Below are 22,035 nucleotides of genomic sequence, written 5' to 3'. Positions count from 1 at the left end.
TTATTGACTTATAATCATAACATTACAACATAGGTAGTAAGCAAACGATAATGATCACAAAATCAAAAGCATAATTATATATTCAACATTTTATTGAATAAAACATAAACACAATGTGCACATTATAACAATACAAAATTAACAACATAGGTAAACATCATTTAAACAAAAAGCTTTGGAATAACTGCAATGATTGGTCACATTATATTATGTAATATATATTTTTATTAATTTGTTTAAGATGAATTAAGATGTAACTTATGACTGGACAAGGACTTGTCACCATTCACGCCATTAGTGAAATAAGAAGTATATCTCTCTGGAGAATATCCAGGCATTTTTATTTGATATGGCACTCGTGCGATATTTTCGCGGGTTGAACTTCTATCAAAGAGAGGATAAATGGTCGATCTCTTCTTGCGTGGTGACTCTTGCATCTGCTGGCTTGGGTAGGGATCTACGTATCGTCTTCCATTAATATCATTGCCATCCGCTGTCGGGGATATTAGTGGCTATTAATAAAACAATTTGACGTAAGAAAAATGGTTCAGGAATAAATTTCAAATCTTAAATGAATCAAATTACATGTGTAATACATTTTCTTCATGCCAGTGCACCTTTTGAAATAAAATGAAACGATACTGTGATTAATAAAGAACTAAGCAAAATGTCCATTACAAATTGATTTTATATATGTTTATGCTTTATACATGCTTCTACGATATTTCATTCATTCCATTAGAACTTTGGTGTAAGATGTGATTATATCAAATGGTCTTTCATTCATCATAATAATACAGGTTTACTCTTGCCTGCTCCTCTGCTACTGAAGATGCCTGGTGATGGTTGGCTTTGAGGCTCACCTCCTACGGTGTTTTGCTGAATAGCGCCCATCCCTACAACTGGGTTGGGTTCATTTTGCTGTCCTTTCCAGGGCCTGTAAACGAAAAATAATTACATTTGTTTTTTTCACTTTATGTGACTACACTAATGTCACTTTATTTATTGATTTAAAAGCCTTCTACTTATATATGAATTACTTGGCAGATTAGAATAGCACCTAATCGTTATTTTTGGCATATTATATTAAATTTAATTACTTACTTATCAGGGAACAGTTCTCCAGGCTGGCCTCTGGTTTGAACGATTCTTTCACCATTAACTTCAACAACGCATCTTAGTCGAGCGCAGCACGTTGGGAATTCTAAAAATATTTTAAATTTAATAAATATATTTATAAATTATTAGTGAAGTAATTTTGTTATACAAGATACTCGCCAACGTTTTCGTCTTCAATGTATTCGTGACATTCCAATGCATTTTCAGGAATTTTTGGTTTTCGACATCTAAAATGAATTCAAAAATAATCAATGTTTAATTGTGCATACCAGTTTATGACAAATAGTATGGCTCAAGTAAAAAAAGCTATTTATTTCTACAATATAGCCAATAATGCTATCAAAATTTGAGTTTTTCTAAAGAAAAAATGTAATGATTACCCGACAGCAGCTATGAAGTATTTCCCATCCCTTATTTCACAACGATAGCGGTGGCAAGTGTAATGGTCAGACCATTCTTGCCACGGCTGGTAACCTTTACGAGAGTATTTGTCAACGCATGCTTGATCTGTGGAAAATAAATCATGTTATTCCCAGATCTATTAAATGATTTAAAAAACCCAATATTACCTTGGAGACTTTCGTGAAAATTGCAAATGCTTTCTTACACCATCTGATAAACATTCTCCATCAGCAACTCTACATGAGTTAAATTGATCAGAACACACGTTCTGCTACAAACCTGGGACATTACAGCCTTTACTACTCAACCACCGCCATTTGCACAAGGATATTTCTTGAAATGTATAGGCATTACGTCACTAGAAAGATATTATGTTGGAACGAAATTACAAATAAAAAAAATATTACTTACAGCTCACATCTTCTGCTAAAATGGTTGGTAATACAAATAATAATGAAATTAATATTCTGATGTTAAACTGCATTGTAATCCTTCCTACGATCACTCTGAAACCAAATGTTTCAAGTGAATTAATGTTCTTTGTATGAAACCCGAAGGTTTTCTGACTTAAACTCAGAATTCTGCTGCTACTAATACAATTTCATCTGTATATTATTTGGAAAACATTCGAAAGAAGACACTGGGAATAGGTGTCGAAAACACAAAAATGTTGTATGACGATTTCCGCGAATAATTTCAACAAACATCTACTTCCTATTGATGTAGATATTCGCACAGTTAAGAATAATAATTAATAAAAGTTTTGTTCCTTACCATTAACTTATTCTTGATAGTAATCCTTTTTGAATTTAGAGCACTTAGTTTGGTAAACAACGAACGGCTACCTACGACACTTTCAGTAAACTTAAAAAGAAATAAAAGAATGAAATTACGTAAAGTTGGCACACGTTTAGGCACCTATTGGAGAATGATCCGATAAGGGGAAAATAACAACCATAACGGCGCTGGCCTCAAATATCGTATTTGGAATTGAAATTGTAAATTCCTTGAAGTTCACCATTATGCTTCGGCAAGCGCTTGAATTTCTCCGAATCTACAACCAGGTGTAAGTCGCATCACTGATATTTTTTTAACTTTCATGCATTTACATTTTCATTTGTTCCCATTATACCAAATAAATGACTGTTTTTCTTCCCTCAGATATTAATTATCATCTTAGATATTTTTCTTTATTAGTTCTATTTTAACTTATCTTACCCAATCAAATAACTAGTTTTATTAATAAAATTAAACAAACAAACAAATTAATTTCCAATAATTGACATTATTGGAAAGCTAAACGATCCCGGCTAAACATTCTATTCCCGGAGATACTACTCCCGGAGATAATACTCCGGGCTCATCCCCCGAGGTAATAATAGTTGCCTGAAACTTTTAATGAACAGTCTTCTTCTTTCAATATCTCATGTATGTGTATAATAAGTTTCTAAATAGGTCTTGTTGTCACAGTTTTCTAAATAGGTCTTGTTGTAACAGTTTTCTAAATAGGTCTTGTTGTCACAGTTTTCTAAATAGGTCTTGTTGTCACAGTTTTCTAAATAGGTTTTGTTGTCACAGTTTTCTAAATAAGTCTTGTTTTTCTCTATTTTCTTATTTTACTTGAGGATCGAAAATATACTTTTATTTATTTAGTAAAAATAAAAAAATATAGAAAGATTGTAGTCTTTCTTAAAATCTTTCTCTTTCTACTTAATAAAATATAATAAAAAAATTACCATAGCTAGACTAAAAATGATTTTGTATGTTGTTTTGTAGCTATATTGCAAATATTACAAAAAAAAAAACTTATCTACTTACAGCTCTACAGGGAACCCTAAACTCAATTTGAAACTTGATGATTTTCATTGCTTATGTCACAGGTAAACAGAAACCATTTCAGTTGTATTGTGTAGTGGTAAGCGTGAGTTTCATAAAAAAATTTATCTCAAATTCGACAATATAGGTAAGTTAAATTAACTTTACATCTTTCATGTAATTATAACATTCAAACGATATAAACATATTTCAGAAGTATATAGATTACTCTTTCTATGCTTATTTATAGTTCAAGATTTTATTAATATAAAGCTAATTTCTGTTACTAATTCATTTACGATTCCGCTCCCAGCAAAAAGTAGCCTATTTCAATCTCCTTCCTCCTTTTCAAACCAAAAATCACCTTAATTGAATGCTTCTTTTGGTTTGAAAATAGTTGGAGCTGGATATTGACATAAGCTATTTTTTTGACACAAAAGATAGACAAACTACAAATATAGAAATCTGTGAGAGAAACAAACAAATACATTTTCACATTCATAATTCCATTGGGGAATAGAAGTGGTTGGAAACAAAGAGGGGAAGCTTTTGCCTATCAGTGGGACCTGCGAGCTACATAAAAATCTATTGCTCCGTTTTTTCCGACTTGAAAGAACATTTTTTAATTTACAATATTAGACGGTAGTAAAAATAAGATGCATATGGCAACATTAATTAAACTTCAAACGTCAGTTATTTTGTTCAATACACATAGAAATTCATAAAACAGTCGCTTTCTAAAAAATATTTGATTTTTCGTTAACTTTGTGTTTAATTCAGTGAATATTGTTATTGTAGTGATTATACTAGGCACAAATGAGGTAAGTACGTAAAGGTTTATTGGATACAAAGCTTAAATATGTTCCTGTTTTACAATTTCGTGTATATGCATCATTTCTATAAATTTTTCATTTTATCTGCATTTCAACCTTGAATTTATGCATGTATAATAACGATTTTTAATATCCTGCATCGGAATGCAGTATATCGTATTAATTTCAGTAGCTCTAGGGCTATTTTTGGTGCGTCTACATATCTACCCCCTTTTAATTTTTTTTGCCAATTTCTTTCATTTGTTTCGGGTATTATTTATGATTTTTCCTTTATCTAAATAGCTTTAAGTTCCATAATTGTTACCATATTGATGATATCATTATTAACAATCATTAATCTCCTCATAATAATGTTTTATTTGCTACACTATTGTTTACTACCTTCTCACATACAATAGTTAGTTTAACCCTTCGAGCCAGCTGATAATAAAGAAAATTGAACAATACGGTTGCAGGATTACTTAAGACTAATTGTGTGACCTTTTAACATGGACATTACATACCTACTCCAATTTATTTGTTTAGACTTCATAAATAAATGAAAAAATCTTAAGATCCGTGAAGGAATCATTTCCAAAATCAGTCATTAATAAAATTGACATTACCACAGTACAGATTAATTATTTTAAAAGTCAGATATTAAAACTGATTCTTGTATTTGTTAAAATTTGAAAAATTGTATTGACAGCGCGGCCGAAACCCTAGGATATCACTCACAAGCCCTGAGCAACTCATTCAACAAATGCTTGTGTGAATGAACTGAAGTTTATTGCTTGTCTTTGTTATTTTATTACTCATAGTATTCACTTTCTCTCTCATGTGTAGAGTACATTGTGATTCCGGAAGTACATAGGTTCGAATCCGCTTAAATTGAAAGCATCTATAGAAGATTCTTTCTTATCTCGTGTGTGTGTGTGTATGCTAACACTGGTATCAGATTTTGCTCAAGTCGCCTAAAGGCATCTGACATGACTTATAAGTACCGCTAGTAACATGTTTGTATGTTTCGTGGTAGGTCTTCAATTCGAAATTAATTATTCAACATAGGATAATATACATCACTTTGACGTCTAAAATTAACTTAAAATAAAGTCTACTGCCGACTTCCAAAGCGAAGGTGAAGGAGCAGCACAAAAGTTAAAATGTCCACACGATTGTCCTGGCGTGTAGACAGACGTTCAACCATAGGTAACAAGTATATGCATGTGTGTTATTATCATAATCCAGTACACTCAACAGCACATCAACCTACCCAAATTCATTGCAAACTTGCTATTAACGCTCCATAGAAGTTCAAGTGGGGCAACTTGATGTGCTGTTGATCACAAAATATATTGTTACAGCAATTTCAAAACTGCCCGTCAAACCGACGAAGAGGCTTTGACCTCTCCATCATCAGACGAAAAGATGGACACTGGTTCTGAGTCCTATCGCTCGCAGGACACTCCTAACTCGCTATCAGACTTCGAGGAATGTACTGAGAACATTCTCCGTCTAAACCATGAAGTTCTCAGATTATCTGACCCTAACAAAAAAGATCTCAATGATAGCCTGTTAACAAAAATGTCAAAATTAAACATAGATTCCCCATGCTCTAAAAACTTGGGCGTGAGCCCACCAAAGTTTAGTTCCACTTTGACGTTGACCACAAATCACCCGCTAATGGGCTTGGGTAGTCCAGAAGAGAATTATCCAGATGTGGTGCCGAAAAAGGCGCGAAAAATCGAGGAAGACAAAGACCTGAGTCTATCGAGCATAGAAGACGAAAGACCGGTCGAAACTAATGGCGTGTTGTATTCTCCCGAAAGGAATACGTCGAAAAACAATCTATATTTCACTGAGAATTTCGTGACGGCCGACAGTCAAATTTTGGAGTCGAATACGCCAGATTTGAGTCGTAGGAAGATCAGTATAGAAGATACGCCACCTAAAAGGGCGAGGGAGGGGGCGGTCGTGAAATATATTGAGAAGAAAAGGAGGGAGGCGGGACAGAGTACTCCAAAATCTATACCAGTGGATGTATCTGAGAAGGATGAGTCGCATTCGAGGGTAAGTGTTTTTAACTTACAATTGACGTAGACAGAGAAAGCTATAGACAAGCATATCTGCCATTTCGCTCTTACAATAAATGTGTTACAAATACACGAGAAGGAACAAGACAGAGCGCTGAGTATGATGTATGAGATTAGCCAATGGAAATCTCAATTGGTTCCACCTGTCCGTATATATAGTTTTCTTGATCTTTGGTTATTGCTAATTGTAGACAGAGAAAAGTATTGACCAGCGGTTCTTGATTAAGTAAGTCCATTAGTTTTTACATGTCTTTAATGGGAGTACAGACAACAGCACATCAACCTACCCAAATTCATTGCAAACTCGCCTCTATTACCGCGCCATAGACTTCCATGGCGCGGTAATAGAGGCGAGTTTAATTGTAATAGTAATAATGCAGGGTAATTTGATGTACTGTTGACTGTACATGAACCCAGTTAGGGTGTTGCAAGTTATAAAGTATAATTAATCGATTAAATAAATTGAATTAAGTGTACCATGTTATAGTTAATCATTATATAATAAATTTGTAAGTGGGCTATGTCTGTACGTAGGAGATATTAATGAAAAATAATTATAGGGACCAACACTGTTTGAATGAGTTTCTTTCGGCATTTCTTCTCAGCAGTGATCGTTCCGAAACGCTAGTAGTTTTTAACTTTGGTAAATATCATTCAATTTACAATATGACGTTAAAAAGTGCCTGTGAATGCCTAATTTCTGAATGAATGTCTGATGTGGGGGTCTTTATAGCACTTGATAGAAGGCAAAACAATTTTTTTAGTATTTTTTTTTTCTGTTTTTCTGCGCATCACTCTAAATCTACTGGATGGGATTTGACGCGATTTTCACAGTTGTATAGCGGATAGTGTAACTTAAAATCTGACACAGGTCTCATAATGAGGAGGAATCAAACATAATTATAATTTTTAGGTAGCCGAATGGTGCGAGTCACCGTCTCACCTCCGCTCGATGCCCAACTTCGAGCTACCTATCGAAATGTCCAGTAGTATAGGCGTTCACAACGTGAGTATTTATAATTACTGTAGCGGGAGCCAGGTTGTCATGCTCGACCGCCAGGGAAGAGGGAAGATCTCCCCGCCAGACTAGGCACAGCGCCGGGGACCGCACGCGGGAGACGGTGTCGTGTCGGAGTTTGTATATATGCTTCCAATCGTAAACGTACTGTCTGCGCGGTCTAGACTTGTTGGTTTTCTATAGTGAGTCGACCGTAGCGCCATCTGTCCGTAGAGGCGTGGATCACTTGTGTGGCTTGTTATTCGTTGCATTTGGTCGGTTGTTTTACATCTGCGGCGTTGTGCATGTGGCGTGGTAGAGGTCGCTATCACTTTTCAAAGACAAAGATCATTTATTTGCAAAAAACATGCGTTTACATTCTGTTCACCCGCGACTTCGCCCGTTTAAATGTCCCCGGGAACAGTTTTTTTTTTCGTATTAAAATGGGATTGGGACAGTTAAATTAAAATATCCGTAGCGCATTTCAAATACACACAGCGCCATCTAGTATATATTTTATCTCAAAATTCCCAAGGGAGCGAAGCACTGGGCAATATCTAGTTATTTATATTTACTCTCGCTCTTGCAATTAAACTGATGAAAATCGTCCAAATACTATCCCAGGATCTCGACTCCCCTGATCTGCTGTCGTCGTCCACACAAGAGGACAGGTCGACGTACGAGGCTCTGTTAGACCCGTACACCGGCAGCGTGGCGCTCCGCCCCAAGCCGCAGCGGAGTCCCGCCAACACCAGAAGGAAGATACAGCTGGTGAGTAACATTTATTAATTTGAAAAGGTATACTCATAGACAGTACAGTCAACAGCACATCAAGTTGCCCCTCACTGTTCAAATGAGCTTCTTTCGGCATTTCTTCTCAGCAGTGGGCGTTCCGAAATGCCAGTAGTTTGTAGCTTGTGAGAAATAACTATTTAATATAAAAATTGACGTGAAAAAGTGCCAGTGTGAAGGTCTAATTTCTGAATAAATGATTTGAATTCGAATGGCGCGGTGATAGCGGCGAGTTTGCAATGAATTTGGGTAGGTTGATGTGCTCTTGACTGTATGTTACATCAAATAATTCTTAATCCTTAGTAATATTATAAATGCGAAAGTATGTATGTTCCGCTTTCACGGATTTTGATCAAAGGTATGCATGAACTATAACGGGCTGAAAGTTTGAAAATCATGTGCTTTCCGGCTTTCGTCGAGAAATTCACGCGGGCGAAGCCGTAAGCAAAAGCCTGTTTCACATATTATATAGAATCCTTTAAATTTAACAAATATCATTGCAAAAATAACCACAAAATAAATAAACACACAGAAAACCGTTATCGAAGAATGAAAAGAAATTTGTATGTATTTTTGAATTTTACATAACTCTGTGATAAGATAAATAGTTGAACATTATTATACGGGACAGTGGCCTGTGTGTAATATGAAATGTATAAATGAACATTCACATAAAGAATCACGATAATCAAATGTCACTCCAATTGAGCTATTTTATTTATTTAGTATTTATTATATATATTGATTTTTTTTGTGGTTTTTAACTGAGCGATATATATATATATATTGTTAGGCGGAACAATCTCGATTAAATTTTGGCAATCGAGTTACGCACCGCACTAGTGGAGACAGCGCGCGACGTGTCCCATCCCTATAATTTTCGCGGTTACTGCCCGGGGTTTAAAAGTGTATTAGAATTTTGATTTAGAATAAATGTCTTCAGATTAAGTATATTTTAATATCCCATTGTTTTAATATTCTTATCAGTATATATATATATATATATATATATATATATATATATATATATATATATATATATATATATATATGTGTAGAAACCGGGATCCAAAAATAAGAAGCTTAGAGCCACCTTACATTTAATTTCGTCACCAAGTCGTTTCACACGTCTTTCCTATTTTTGAACCTTACGCTTTTATCTCTCTCTAACCTTATCCCGCTCTCTCATCCTAATGTTGCCATCCTACATATATAGGCTATTCCCACGTAAATGAAGTCACGGGCGAAAGCGAGTGGAATATGAAAACACATTTATCAAATTGTGTTGAACGATACGTGCAGCGAGCGATGTTTTGAAACAAGCGGTAGGTTCACGAGAAAAACTCATGTAAACATGCACACATGCAGCAATAGGGTCAGGTTATAATGGCATGTATGTGTTTCACGTTTCGTAGCATACGACACTGTGTGTATGTCATTCGAGATTAAATGGCGCGCATTAGGCGACTTGAATAAAATCTGGCACCAGTGCTGACAATAGGGTAGTTGACAAGGTCAGAGAATTGTAAAAAATATGTATAATCTAGGTAAAATAGATATATTTAAGATCATTATTATAATTCATAGATTAAAATTCAAAATTCTTTATTCAATTTAGGATGATATACATCACTTATTGACGTCAAAAAAATTACGTAAACTAAGTCTACTGCCGGCTTCCAAAGCGCAGGTGAAGAAGAAGCGGCGCAACAAACTTCACCGCAGCCTTTTCTCCAAGGACGTCAATTAACAAATATCAATTAACATTTAGGAGGACGAATTTACATCATTATTAAAAGTTTGAATGAATAAATAAAATAATTATTGTCGTATGGCAGATCATTGACGTAAACTAAGAAGAGAAAGGGTCCTAGAATTGAGCCTTGTGGTACGCCAATTTGTACATTACAACCATTTGATTTAGCGTTATTAATATTAACAGTTTGTAACCTATCTTTTAAGTAAGAAGCTATTAGTTCAATTGATTTAGAATCAAAACCGTACTGACTAAGCTTTCGCAAAAGTGTTTCATGATCTACACAATCAAATGCTTTAGAAAGATCACAAAATACTCCGATGGCATCATGTGAGTTCTCCCACGCGTTGTAAATATGACTGACAAGAGCCACTCCCGCGTCAGTTGTACTTTTTACGGCAGTGAAGCTATATTGATGATAAACTGTAACAATGCAGCTGGTTCGTTATACGAAGGTTTAGAGTTAGTTAGAAAGTCCATTTTCAGAAATTATGAAATCATAAAAAAAACTAAATTTTTGTAACAACTTTTATTAAGAAGTCATTTCCATAAACGTAATATTTAATGTAGCTGTCGAACAAACATACCTATCTTTCTTCGCGAACATTTTCGCACGTAGTGACGTCACTTGTTCGTGTCATTCAGTACGGAGCGTTTGGACGGGTCAAAAATGTGTGATTTTATTTTTGTCACATCTTTGAAAGCATTGTCATTATCACAGTAATTTTTCACTGGTGTTTCTAATGATATAAGGGCCTTCGAATAGTCGTCAAAACAATATTTAAACATACATAACATAATTTAAAGAATATTTGTAATTCTTCACGCTCAGACGGCTGGACCGGTGTATATGAAATTTAGTATTGAGGTAGCTGTTACCTTGGATTAACACATATGGTACTTTTTACCCTTACTTAAAGCACACGATTCCCGTGGGATTAGTTCAAAGTCTGACAGTCAATGGTGCTCACTCTGTCGCCGAATTTAGATGCTGACGCGAACATAGCATAGTTTGTATGAGAGCTATTATATGTCGCAATGGAAACCCAGCTATGTATGCCGAATCCGCCAAATTTCGCGAACTTTTTAACGATAATTGTCCAAGAGATGTACACAAATCAACTTCTCTTAAGTTCGCGGCGAACAACTAGTTAATATATAGCTAGCATACTAGTTCTTAGCCATTGATATAGCATTCTGGTCCCACAGCCGCCAGATGACGACGATCGCTATAGTGTGGACAGTGTGAGCGCTTGCTCCATGCAGTCTGACGACTTGCCTGACTTGCCCGCAGTAGCGCCACCTTCCGACGACGAGGACACCAAGAGGTACTAAATAGTGTGTTGCTTCGTTACTAGATGGCGCTGTAATTAATTTTAAACTATTAAAACCTCGACCCCATTGTAATGAAGTATTCCAGCACTTTATTGCACAATTATACATCATCAGTATATATTTATATATTATATTATATATTAAGGACGAATCACACAGATTGAGCTAGCCCCAGTAAGTTCGAGACTTGTGTTATGGGATACTAACTCAACGATACTATATTTTATAACAAATACATATATAGATAAACATAAAAGACCCGGGCCAATCAGAAAAATATCATTTTCCATCATGACCCGACCGGGAATCGAACCCGGGACCTCTCGGTTCAGTGGCAAGAACTTTACCACTGCGCCACCGAGGTCGACTGTCAATTAAATAACACGTTTATTTGTTAGACAAATTTAAAACAAAAAACTTTTGTTAGACAAAATAAAGAGGTAAGCGTTTGTGAGTTTGTATGTTTGAGGCGGATAATCTCCGAAACTACCGAAAAGATTTCAAAAATTCTTTCATCTTTAGAAAGATACATTATCCAAAATTGCTATAGGCTATATTTTATCTCAAAATTCCCACGGGAGCGAAGCCGCGGGCAACATCTGGTTATTAATAAAAATGTGGATTCAAGGATTATATGCGTGACAATGGTCTGACAACTAGGAATGCCAACGACCGTGCGAAGTGGAGACGGAAATATAGGAAAGCGGACGCTGGACTCCGACGCTCAACGGCTGAGGAAGAAGCCGGAAAAACAATCGGACGATAGGGAGAGCCAATAAAAATACATAATATTTTTGTGTTTCAGATCGAAGTCTACAACAACATTAAGTTCGTACAGCGATCCCATACCTGAATATTCTGCAGCGGAAGAGCTATCGAACGAGAGAAGTTTCTTAAGCGTTCCGCGAGGGGGCGCTCTGCATACGTGCGATGTCAAGGTTGGTTGAACTAAATCTTATTTCAAATGCCTTTAGGCGACTTGAATAACATGGGACACCAGTGTTAGCAATCATCGATATGAACGTAAACTCCTCAACTTAATAAATAATAAAAATCTATACTATTATGAGAAAGATTCCTTTGTCTAATATAAACAAATTAAATTGATAAAAGTGTGGTGGCGCTAGTGTGCAGATATGTATCATCACATGAGTGCATAAGATTTTCGAACTTATTGACTCCACAATGTTTTATAAATATATTTATTGTATCTATACTATTATTATAAAGAGGTAAGCGTTTGTGATATTTGAGGCGGATAATCTCCGAAAGTACCGAACCGATTTCAAAAATTCTATCGCAATTTTAATGGTTACATTATCCAAGATTGCTACAGGATATGTTTTATCCCAAAATTCATCAGGCAACATCTAGTAGATTTATAAAACGTATAATGAACGATATTGTCCCCAGGTGATAGAACCATACAAGCGTGTGATATCTCACGGCGGCTACGACGGCCGCGGCGCGGCGGTTATCGTGTTCGGCGCCTGCCATCTGCCCGACAACACGCGCACCGACTACAGATACGTCATGGATAACTTATTTCTGTGAGTTATTTTATTTCATAACACGCTAGGCGCGTTTTCTATAAGGTAACAGTACGCTAGGCGCGTTTTCTATAAGGTAACAGTACGCTAGGCGCGTTTTCTATAAGGTAAGAGTACGCTAGGCGCGATTTCTGTAAGGTAACAGTACGCTAGGCGCATTTTCCATAACTTTAATGTTGTTTGTGGTACTGGCACGTCATACGACTCCCGTGGATGTCGTACAAGGCGACTAAGGGACACAGCCTTAGCAATAGCAAGGGGAAGAAGGAAGCATTTAGGTAGCTGACGGCCAACATTCAATCCTAATAATATTATAAATGCGAAAGTTTGTGTGTATGTATGTTTGTTACTTTTTCACGCGAAACCTACTGCACCGACTGTTACAAAACATTTTGGTACACGAGTAGAATATAACCTGGGACAACACATAGGGTACATTTGATCCCGAAACTCCCACGGGAGCGAAGGCCCGGGGTGCAACTAATTATGAATAAGCATTAAGAAGAAGTTGTTCCAGCTACGTGATATGGACGCTGGAGCGGCTGGTGACGGACGAGTACGTGCTGGTGTACCTCCACGGCAGCGCGCGCGGCCGCCGCTTGCCCTCCTTCCACTGGCTGCACGAGTGCTACAAGCTCGTCGACAGGCGGTCAGTGCGGTTGTCCTTCATCCACTCACTCACTCATTCACCCACTCACTAACTCATTTACCCTCTCTCTAACTCATTCACTCACTCACTAATTCACTCACTCACTCATTCACCCACTCTCTAACTTAATCACTCACTCATTCACCCACTCTCTAACTTAATCACTCACTCATTCACCCACTCTCTAACTCACTCACTAACTCACTCATTCACCCACTCACTAACTCATTTACCCACTCTCTAACTCAATCACTCACTCATTCACCCACTCACTAACTCATTTACCCACTCTCTAACTCAATCACTCACTCATTCACCCACTCACTAACTCACTCACTCATTCACCCACTCACTAACTCATTTACCCACTCTCTAACTCAATCACTCACTCATTCACCCACTCACTAACTCATTTACCCACTCTCTAACTCAATCACTCACTCATTCACCCACTCACTAACTCACTCACTCATTCACCCACTCACTAACTCATTTACCCACTCTCTAACTCAATCACTTACTCATTCACCCACTCACTAACTCATTTACCCACTCTCTAACTCAATCACTCACTCATTCACCCACTCACTAACTCACTCACTCACTCAATAACTCACTTACTTACCCACTCACTCACTCACTCTACACTAATTGTTTTCATTCATTATATCACTCATGTCGTACATTCCATCACTCTTATCGATCATCAGGTGTGGTCACTTAAGTTCATTTTTTCTTCAAAAGCCCGATTTATAAACTAATAGGCATGATATTATTATTATTATATGACCTCGGTGGCGCAGTGGTAAAGTGCTTGCCTCTGAACCGAGAGGTCCCGGGTTCGATCCCCGGCCGGGTCATGATGGATAATGATCTTTTTCTGATTGGCCCGGGTCATGGATGTTTATCTATATATGTATTTGTTATAAAATATAGTATCGTCGAGTTAGTATCCCATAACACAAGTCTCGAACTTACTTTGGGGCTAGCTCAATCTGTGCGATTTGTCGTAATATATTTATTTATTTATTATTTATTTTATTATGTATGTAATTTAAAACTACGTATACACGTTCGTTCGTTTCGTTGTTCTTTCCTTTTCATTACAATTGTTTGACTCAACTTTGTGCTATTTCACTCGACTCAATGGTAATGCGTGAGATAGATTAATTACATGTTTCACGTCAAATGATGCCTTGTGTATCATATTGATAGACAGTTAATCCAACATTTATAAAAAGTATTTTCATGATATGCATATAGGGAATTAGGTTAAATGTTTTCACTGTTCGACATTTATTGATTAACTGATTCGCTGTAGTGATAAACATTGGCAACACCCAATCCTGGTTCGAGTACTAACAAATATTATTGTGACAAGCAATGTGATTCACATGAAAGCGAGGAAAGAAATTAATTGAATTTAATTGTATTCGTAGCTTAAAGGTAAATTATAAATTTTTAGCTTTCGTTGTAGTTAAAAATCGGGGGCGAGGCGGGGCGGGTGAGGTGCGACGGTGCTGAAGCGAACGCGCAAACATAGATATACGAATGTGGGGACAGGACAATAATTAGTTTTGTATAACATATTGGATTGAGTATTGTCTAGTGTCGCCAAGTTGTTGATATTTTTATAACCAACCCTGTATATATAGATTAGCGTATTCACTATTATGGAACAGCCCTTATAAGAGATTTTAGTCTCCATTACTCTATGACTGATAATAATTACTGATAAATACACACACAACACACACAACACAGGGGATTTAATTTTAAATCTCACCATGTAATCTCGACATAGGGGAGGGGGTTAAAAATGCTAAAAAAAAACATGACATGATTAATGGACGGCCCCGTAATGATGGAATATATATATATTTTTTTTGTTTTAGACTACGCAAAAGCTTGAAGCACCTATACTTGGTCCATCCGACATTTTGGCTCAAGTCCTTCGTTCTTCTTACCAAACCTTTTGTCAGGTAAGTTCCAATGAGTATTGATACTGCCACAATGGTGTACGGGTCGATTGACCTTGTAATCCTGCTATACCAGAATCTCTCTCATCTTGGCGAGTTCCCGGTCACTTTCGGAGCTGTGACGTCCCGAAGGCCACGGTTAGCGTAAAAAATTAGCCATTAAATTTTGAAGATTCAGAATAGAATGAATTTCCCGCTCTAATATTTAACTTTTCGATTAGACAGAGGGAGAAGGAAAAAAGAGATGGAAACTGACTATAATTGCTTAAAAATTCTTCGTTTATTAACCGATTTATATTTTAATTCTACATTTGATTGTATTTAAATTTATTTTCTTATAACGGTTTCCTCCATGGGGTGACGGGCTGCCCTCGACAGAGATTTTAGGGCCTTTGCCCAGCAGTGGGACACGTCAACAGTCTAATGAAAAGAGTTTATTTTCATATTATATTAAACAAAATCTAAAATCTTCATTTCAATTTAGGATGATATAAATCACTTATTGACTTCAATTTAATACGAAGTTTACCGCCGACTTCCAAGACACTGGTTATTATAAATTGTAATAAATAAATATATTTTTTATTTTAACTGTAACAGGGGACGTGGGTTCGATTCCCACTCGAGTCTAACTTATTTTTTCATCATATATAAGTTTTTTTTTTGCACAAGCCGAGATAATATCAGCGGATATTGTTTTAACGATTGCAGCTCGAAATTCTTCCACAAACTGAGCTACGTCAGGAGCTTGGAGGAGCTGCACAGGTTGGTTCCAGTCGAACCGAACGCTATACCAGACGTAGTCAAACAGTTTGACGCGAACCGGAGATAGGTGGCGCTAGTTGGAACGCGAATTGATAAGTACAAATGGTTTTTAATGAATTCCAGTATTTCAGGGCGGAAATTTGTTATTATACGTTTTAAGGGTATAGGTAATATCTGGTGAAGGTAATGGCAAACCTTATCTTGCCGAGTGTGTGTATTTCATTCCACTTAACGACCACGACCTCTGCCATGAGGAATATGACCGAATCGTTCGGTTAGATCTCGTTTTCATCCGTATTTTAGTTAATTTTTTTCCAATATACCCTTTTAATGTCAAATTTCACGCCATGATTTCTGTATCCGCCATTTTGTGAAAGAAAACAAAATGGCTGCCGTCGAATCTTATGAACAGTATTCGAATATTTTAAAGGGAAGTAGTAATGTTTTAAAGAACTCTATTTGTTGTGCCGTGTGTGTTGTAACTGCAAGGTAGATAGATTTATCAGTCATGGAGTAATGGAGACTAATATCTCATATAAGGGGTGTTCCATAATAGCGAATACGCTAATCTATGTATACAGGGTTGTTTATAAAACATCAACAACTTGGCGACACTAGACAGCTAACATCATAAAAACCAACGTCTTTTCTATAACTCAATACAATCTGTTACACATAACTCATTAGATAAACATTTTAAAACTAATTATTGTCCTGTCCTTACATTCGTATATCTATGTTTGCGCGTTCGCTTCAGCACCGTCCCACCTCACCCGCCAGCCTCGACCCCGATCCACATTGCCAAGGATTGGAACGGATAATTAAACAAAGATTTATTTTGTATGGAAGTTTAACTTAACTAATAGAGAGTATTACTGCACATTTATCCCGCCAGAGTACAGCAAAAGCTTTGCCGCCTTTTGCTGTGTCGATTAAAACGATTATTTTAGAGTACTTTATTAATCCTTTCATTATGTAAACATTCGTTAGTGAAAATATACAACAATGTAGCATTTTCGGGTGCTGAAATATTGGGAACAATCGTTTTCCATAAAAAACTTCGAAAAGTATGGGATACTCCTCACGCTGTAAAACTTTTGAGTCAGAACGATCGAAAAGAAGCTCGGAATACTTCACACGTGAAGATTTATTAAAATATGGACTTCATACAGATAAGATATTCAGTGAAAATCAAGTTTATATCAGTTTATGACCACAGTTGACCAAATAATGCAGAACATAACCTAAAATAGTGTTATTATTTTCGGGATAATCCACTAAATCCTTCCTTTTTCCTTTAAACTCGCACCACGATTGCGTAGAAGGTATTTTTTGGTCGTAAATCTGAAGCAATATTGAAAATTAACGCTTTTGGCCTCCATTGACGAATGTTTATAGTTGTACCAGTAGCGCCATCTGCGCTGAGCTTTGCGTAATATGCGATATTATTAAAACTTTTCGAGTAAACGTCGTTCCGGGTATCTAGTCCTGCGATAGTTCTGGTGTTTTAAAAAAATCCCTGTAGTATTCAAAACAGCCCCTAATTAAGCATTTAAGAAGAAAAAGCTTTAAAATATATAATAAATAAGTATCACTATAAAAATAGTCACGTGTTACACTTTCAATTTCTGTACGGGGTAGGCATAGTCTAGGATAATAGAAGTTAAGCTTGAAACACACTGTTTTATTCCCTTAATCAGCTTTACGTTGCTTTTATTATCATCGGCCAGTATTATCGAGATAATATTTTAATTAAATTGTTTTCAATAAAATGAGACTTTTTACTTTTTTGAATATAATAGATTAATACAATTATGGGATTTTTAATTACTTGCCGCTGACTTTTCAGTGCAGTTGCGCCTATAGTGGTCACTGTAAATGTATGTACAGTCTGTTAAGAAAGTGAAGAAGCTAAATGAGTTTGCAGTCCCCTGTTGGCTGGCCACACTGGGTTTATCAAACAATCTTAACCCTTCTATTTCGTATTGCAGTAGCAAAAATGTATTTCGTAAAATATCCGATTTTTTTTCACTTTCTTTACATACCGCAACAATCGTAACCGTACAAATTCATCTAAAAAATCATTTGTATTGAGACTGGTGCTATATTTTTTCTAGTTATGATTTTTTTAAATATTTTTTATCGGTTTTTTTAAACACCTGTGATAGGCGTTACGTGAGCAATATGAAGACACTATAATTTTAATAATTGTATTCACCCTGTATGTGTACAAGAGTAATATAGCGCGAAAAATATATATATAACTTCAGCCAATTTTTTACTGGTTGCTGATAAAGTATCTGATAGTATCAGACATATCATACAGATTGTGTCTCAAGTGTTTGACACGGCTAACTGGCCATTTCGGACAGAATTATCTAGCATTTAGTTTATCTACCAGATACAGTATGACATTTTTTTTCACCGAAAAAAAAAAAACATTAATTTATTTTCGCGTTATAATACTCAAAATTATATATTATACTTAGATTTATCAGATATAATTATACTAGTGAGCGTCGGGACCAGGTATATGTCTGCGCTATTGTAACATTTAGACGTAATTTGCAGCTAGCTTGTGCAGAGGGGGTGTGGGTTCGACAGCGAACTAACCAATCACAGCGCGGCGTTGTAACGCGACGACAACCACGCCGCACTGTGATTGGTCAGCTGCATCTCACTGTACTCGAGTAATGTAAATTTAAAGCCCTGTATATTTTATTATTAGTCATTAAATATAAGTGGAACAACGAAAATAATAATGCTCGTTGGGAACTATCTATTTTACACGCGTAATAGTTTATCTGTCTGTATTTATGTTCTGTATAAAGTTAGGCCAGTATTGTGTACCTTTTCTTGGGAAATTTTGCATTCCTTTTTATGTTAAATTGATATATTTATTTAATAAGTGGATATTTAGTTAATTATTCGACTTCAACGGTAATTTTTATTATATATAATATTTCTTTTTTACTTTTAATAAAAAATGCACATAAGTTTTTATATACTTAATGATAGCCTTTTAACATTTTAAAATACATCTTACGACGACCTCGGTGGCGCAGTGGTAAAGTGCTCGCCTCTGAACCGAGAGGGCCCGGGTTCGATTCCCGGTCGGGTCATGATGGAAAATGGCCCGGGTCTTGGATGTTTATCTATATATGTATTTGTTATAAAATATAGTATCGTTGAGTTGGTATCCCATAACACAAGTCTCGAACTTACTTTGGGGCCAGCTCGATCTGTGTGATTTGTCTTTATATATTTGTTTATTTGTAAAAAAATAAAATTGTATTATGAATCTCCATATTTCTTGATTGAATCTTGTAAATTAAACTTTTAGTTGAATAAAAAAAAATTGAATATTAAAAAATTCATCAATATTATAAGAAAAAAGAGAATCTACTCGAATTATATAAAAAAATCCTAAATATTGTTATTTTTGTAACTTTTATCATAGGAAAAAATTATTTTTATTATATTGTTATATAACCAAGCCCACGGTACACACAACACATGGAAATGTGAAGTAGGCGGGTGATTTTCAGAGCGTTTCGACCGCTGTGGCCGCGCTGTCATTACGAACCGTCAATTTTCTCGAGGAATCATTTCAAAAATAATTCGTAAAATTCTTTTTCCTTTGTTACTACCGCCATCTGGCGTGGAGTAGCTGAACTTTTTAGTAAAACAGGCTAGTTTTACGCTTTGTTTCTAATATACACGATATCAACACCGCCCTTGACACCTGTCAAGTGACAGTGACACTCAACCGTGCAAAGCCAATATCGATCTACAGACGCGATCGAAATTCACACGTTACACGTTAAATCTTCGATAACTTTGGATGCTGCAGCAAAGTAAACTCTTGTGTACAGAGTGAAGGCGTATTTTAGCTTGGCAGTCTGTTTGTTTTGGGGTTGAAAATATGCAACCAATAAAATCGAATGTTTACTTGTAGTGCGCTATTTGACCGCAGTTGGCGACCAGCTGTACTGTAAGTAAGCTGTTGATCTTGAAACACCTCCACCTTTTTCTGTATTCCGTGAACAAGCCATATCCAAACATTAATTAAGTACAATAAATAATATGCTATATTGCACATTTGAATAGATCACTATTTTTTAAAAAAATCTCATTTTTGTTATATGTATTTTTTGTATTATAAATATCTTTTTAAAATTATATATAAGTAGACAAATTGTTGTTATAGATAAACTTATGAATTATTATATATAATTGGAGTGTGCGTAGATATGTGAATGTTTGTCTAGGTTAGAGAAGTATTTAAAGAAAATGTGTTGATTTAAAATTTTGGCAAATAATACATATAATATTATAAATGCGAAAGTCTATCCGTTTGTTCCGTTAAAGACCCCCGTTCAAATAGTCATTAAGACTATAATGTTTGGTGGGACTATAATGGCGTGAAAGTTTGTATAGAAATCGACTGTTACTCTTAATTCACGCGGGCGAAGCCGCGGGCAAGAGCTAGTAATACATATATACAGTATCCATATGCGTTCGACAGAGCTATGTATTGCTAAACTCCATGTTTAGTTGTAGGCTTGTTGATGGAACTGAGATTAAATATTGTAGGAGCCAACTCGCCTGTGAAAATAATATCGTTTTATTGTAGCATCTTACCTTTGATTTCTGGGTTGTGACGCCGCGGAGCTCACTCGTCAGCGTAAAAGTAAACCTGAATATTTCTAAAATTCGATTGTGATTTCACAACTGGCCGCCTGCCAGACGTAAGCCCTCTTTGAAAGTGTTGTTGTCGCCTATTGGCCGCCCAAACCATGAGTCCCTTAGTGGCCTTTTACGAGGCCTCGTACAATATCCACGCTAGGTTATGTAGTGGTCCTATGCTAGGGTGTGACCACTGGCCATAGCATTTTCCCTTGATTGACGTTTACAATCTACGCGAGAGGAGAAGCAGCTGGCACATTCTATGTTCTTTCGCTCTCAGAACAAGGATAGGCAAGTGTACATAGGTATTTAATGTGTACTTTTACTACAAAAATACTTAATTATTACTAGAATTTTAAATCAACACACATCTAGGTATGATGCTCTGGTTATGTCTGGAAGCAGTTGAATATTGTTCTGTTATCTTGTTCGTAAAGCCGGGTCCACGATGCGTGTTTCTATCTATACAATCAACAAAAACAAATCCAACATTCAACAAAATCGTCTACATACGAATCAGTAGTCTTTATACATTTTCGATTGTATCAACAATGTTTTGCTTTCTGTGCCCGATGTAAAACAATTATACAAAATAAACCCAGATTTGCTAGAAAATCTTACACTTTTATTCATAAAAAAGTTGATTGTTTTGTCTTGTTCTGTCAATGTCAAATATTGTAAACTGCAATACCGACAAAACATACTTTTAAAGTACCTATGATTTAAATTTTGTTTACCGACCAGTAGTAGACATGTTTCAAAAACAATGTGTATGTGTTTTTGTTGAATGTTTTACAGACCCGATTTAATATAGTGTTGCCGCTCGTAAGACAACTATCGATAGTTTGAGGAAAAGCAATAGTTATCGATACAAGTGATAGCATTAATCATTATCACAGTGTGATACTGTCGATAGTATGGCAGATTTCGATTGAAACTATAGCTTTTTAAACTATCGATAGTTCGGCAACACTAATTTAATATACACTATGATTTGCAGACTGACCGATTTGTGTTATTTTCAATGTTGTTGTGTTGAAATCGTAATTACACGCTGCGCAAATTACTTTTTGTTTTATTTGTAATTAGTCTTTTTTGTATATTTATAGATACCTCTAATGCCACTCTGCAACGAATTTGGGTAGCTAGCATAGCTTGGCATAGTGTCCCTTTAGCAAAATGTCAGCTGGTAAAAAATGGCGTTGCGTAGCAGAATGCATATTTCGGCCTTTTTAGGTTTTCTAAGTACTCCATGATATAAAATATAAATATTATATTGAAA

At 35.9% G+C, this 22,035-nt stretch overlaps 2 protein-coding genes across 7 annotated transcripts; one reads left to right on the top strand and one right to left on the bottom strand.

Annotated features, from left to right (window-relative positions):
* Nucleotides 1–73: 73 nt before the first annotated feature.
* LOC128681657 (uncharacterized) lies at nt 74–2,431 on the bottom strand. Of its 3 annotated transcripts, none has more exons than XM_053765743.1 (7): nt 2,296–2,431; nt 1,933–2,027; nt 1,500–1,626; nt 1,279–1,346; nt 1,105–1,204; nt 864–937; nt 74–493 (listed from the first exon to the last, which is right to left on the bottom strand). In XM_053765743.1, the coding sequence occupies exons 2-7, from the start codon at nt 2,003–2,005 to the stop codon at nt 237–239; spliced, it is 699 nt and encodes a 232-aa protein (XP_053621718.1). In that variant the 5' UTR covers nt 2,006–2,027; nt 2,296–2,431; the 3' UTR covers nt 74–236. The 3 variants fall into 3 exon arrangements, with proteins under 3 accessions (XP_053621718.1, XP_053621716.1, XP_053621717.1); XM_053765741.1 differs by having other exon boundaries at nt 78–493; nt 813–937; XM_053765742.1 differs by lacking the exon at nt 2,296–2,431 and having other exon boundaries at nt 78–493; nt 813–937; nt 1,933–2,246.
* Nucleotides 2,421–21,819, top strand: LOC128681654 (uncharacterized protein). Of its 4 annotated transcripts, XM_053765736.2 has the most exons (11): nt 2,421–2,587; nt 3,342–3,401; nt 5,513–6,218; nt 7,155–7,247; nt 7,863–8,009; nt 10,996–11,114; nt 11,927–12,059; nt 12,535–12,671; nt 13,189–13,320; nt 15,216–15,302; nt 16,011–21,819. In XM_053765736.2, exons 1-11 carry the CDS (start codon nt 2,544–2,546, stop codon nt 16,129–16,131), a joined length of 1,779 nt encoding a protein of 592 aa, XP_053621711.1. In that variant the 5' UTR covers nt 2,421–2,543; the 3' UTR covers nt 16,132–21,819. The 4 variants fall into 4 exon arrangements, with proteins under 4 accessions (XP_053621711.1, XP_053621712.1, XP_053621714.1 ...); XM_053765737.2 differs by lacking the exon at nt 3,342–3,401; XM_053765739.2 differs by lacking the exon at nt 2,421–2,587 and having other exon boundaries at nt 3,381–3,484.
* The last annotated feature ends 216 nt before the right edge of the window (nt 21,820–22,035 follow it).

This window comes from Plodia interpunctella, chromosome 27, assembly GCF_027563975.2.
Source record: "Plodia interpunctella isolate USDA-ARS_2022_Savannah chromosome 27, ilPloInte3.2, whole genome shotgun sequence".
NCBI classification, from domain to species: Eukaryota; Metazoa; Arthropoda; class Insecta; order Lepidoptera; family Pyralidae; genus Plodia; species Plodia interpunctella.
The sequence above is the reverse complement of the archived record's forward strand: the minus strand, read 5'-3'. Positions and strand labels throughout refer to the sequence as shown.

Excerpts from the sequence above, each read along its gene's own strand:
- LOC128681654 (XM_053765736.2), top strand. The coding sequence starts at position 2,544 with ATGCTTCGGCAAGCGCTTGAATTTCTCCGAATCTACAACCAGGT. Across the intron at positions 2,588-3,341 it reads CTCCGAATCTACAACCAGGT|CTCTACAGGGAACCCTAAAC; the intron begins GTAAGTCGCATC and ends ATCTACTTACAG. Across the intron at positions 15,303-16,010 it reads CTTACCAAACCTTTTGTCAG|CTCGAAATTCTTCCACAAAC; the intron begins GTAAGTTCCAAT and ends TAACGATTGCAG.
- LOC128681657 (XM_053765741.1), bottom strand. The coding sequence starts at position 2,005 with ATGCAGTTTAACATCAGAATATTAATTTCATTATTATTTGTATTACCA. Across the intron at positions 1,627-1,932 it reads TTTAGCAGAAGATGTGAGCT|ATCAAGCATGCGTTGACAAA; the intron begins GTAAGTAATATT and ends TATTTTCCACAG. Across the intron at positions 1,347-1,499 it reads TACTTCATAGCTGCTGTCGG|ATGTCGAAAACCAAAAATTC; the intron begins GTAATCATTACA and ends AATTCATTTTAG.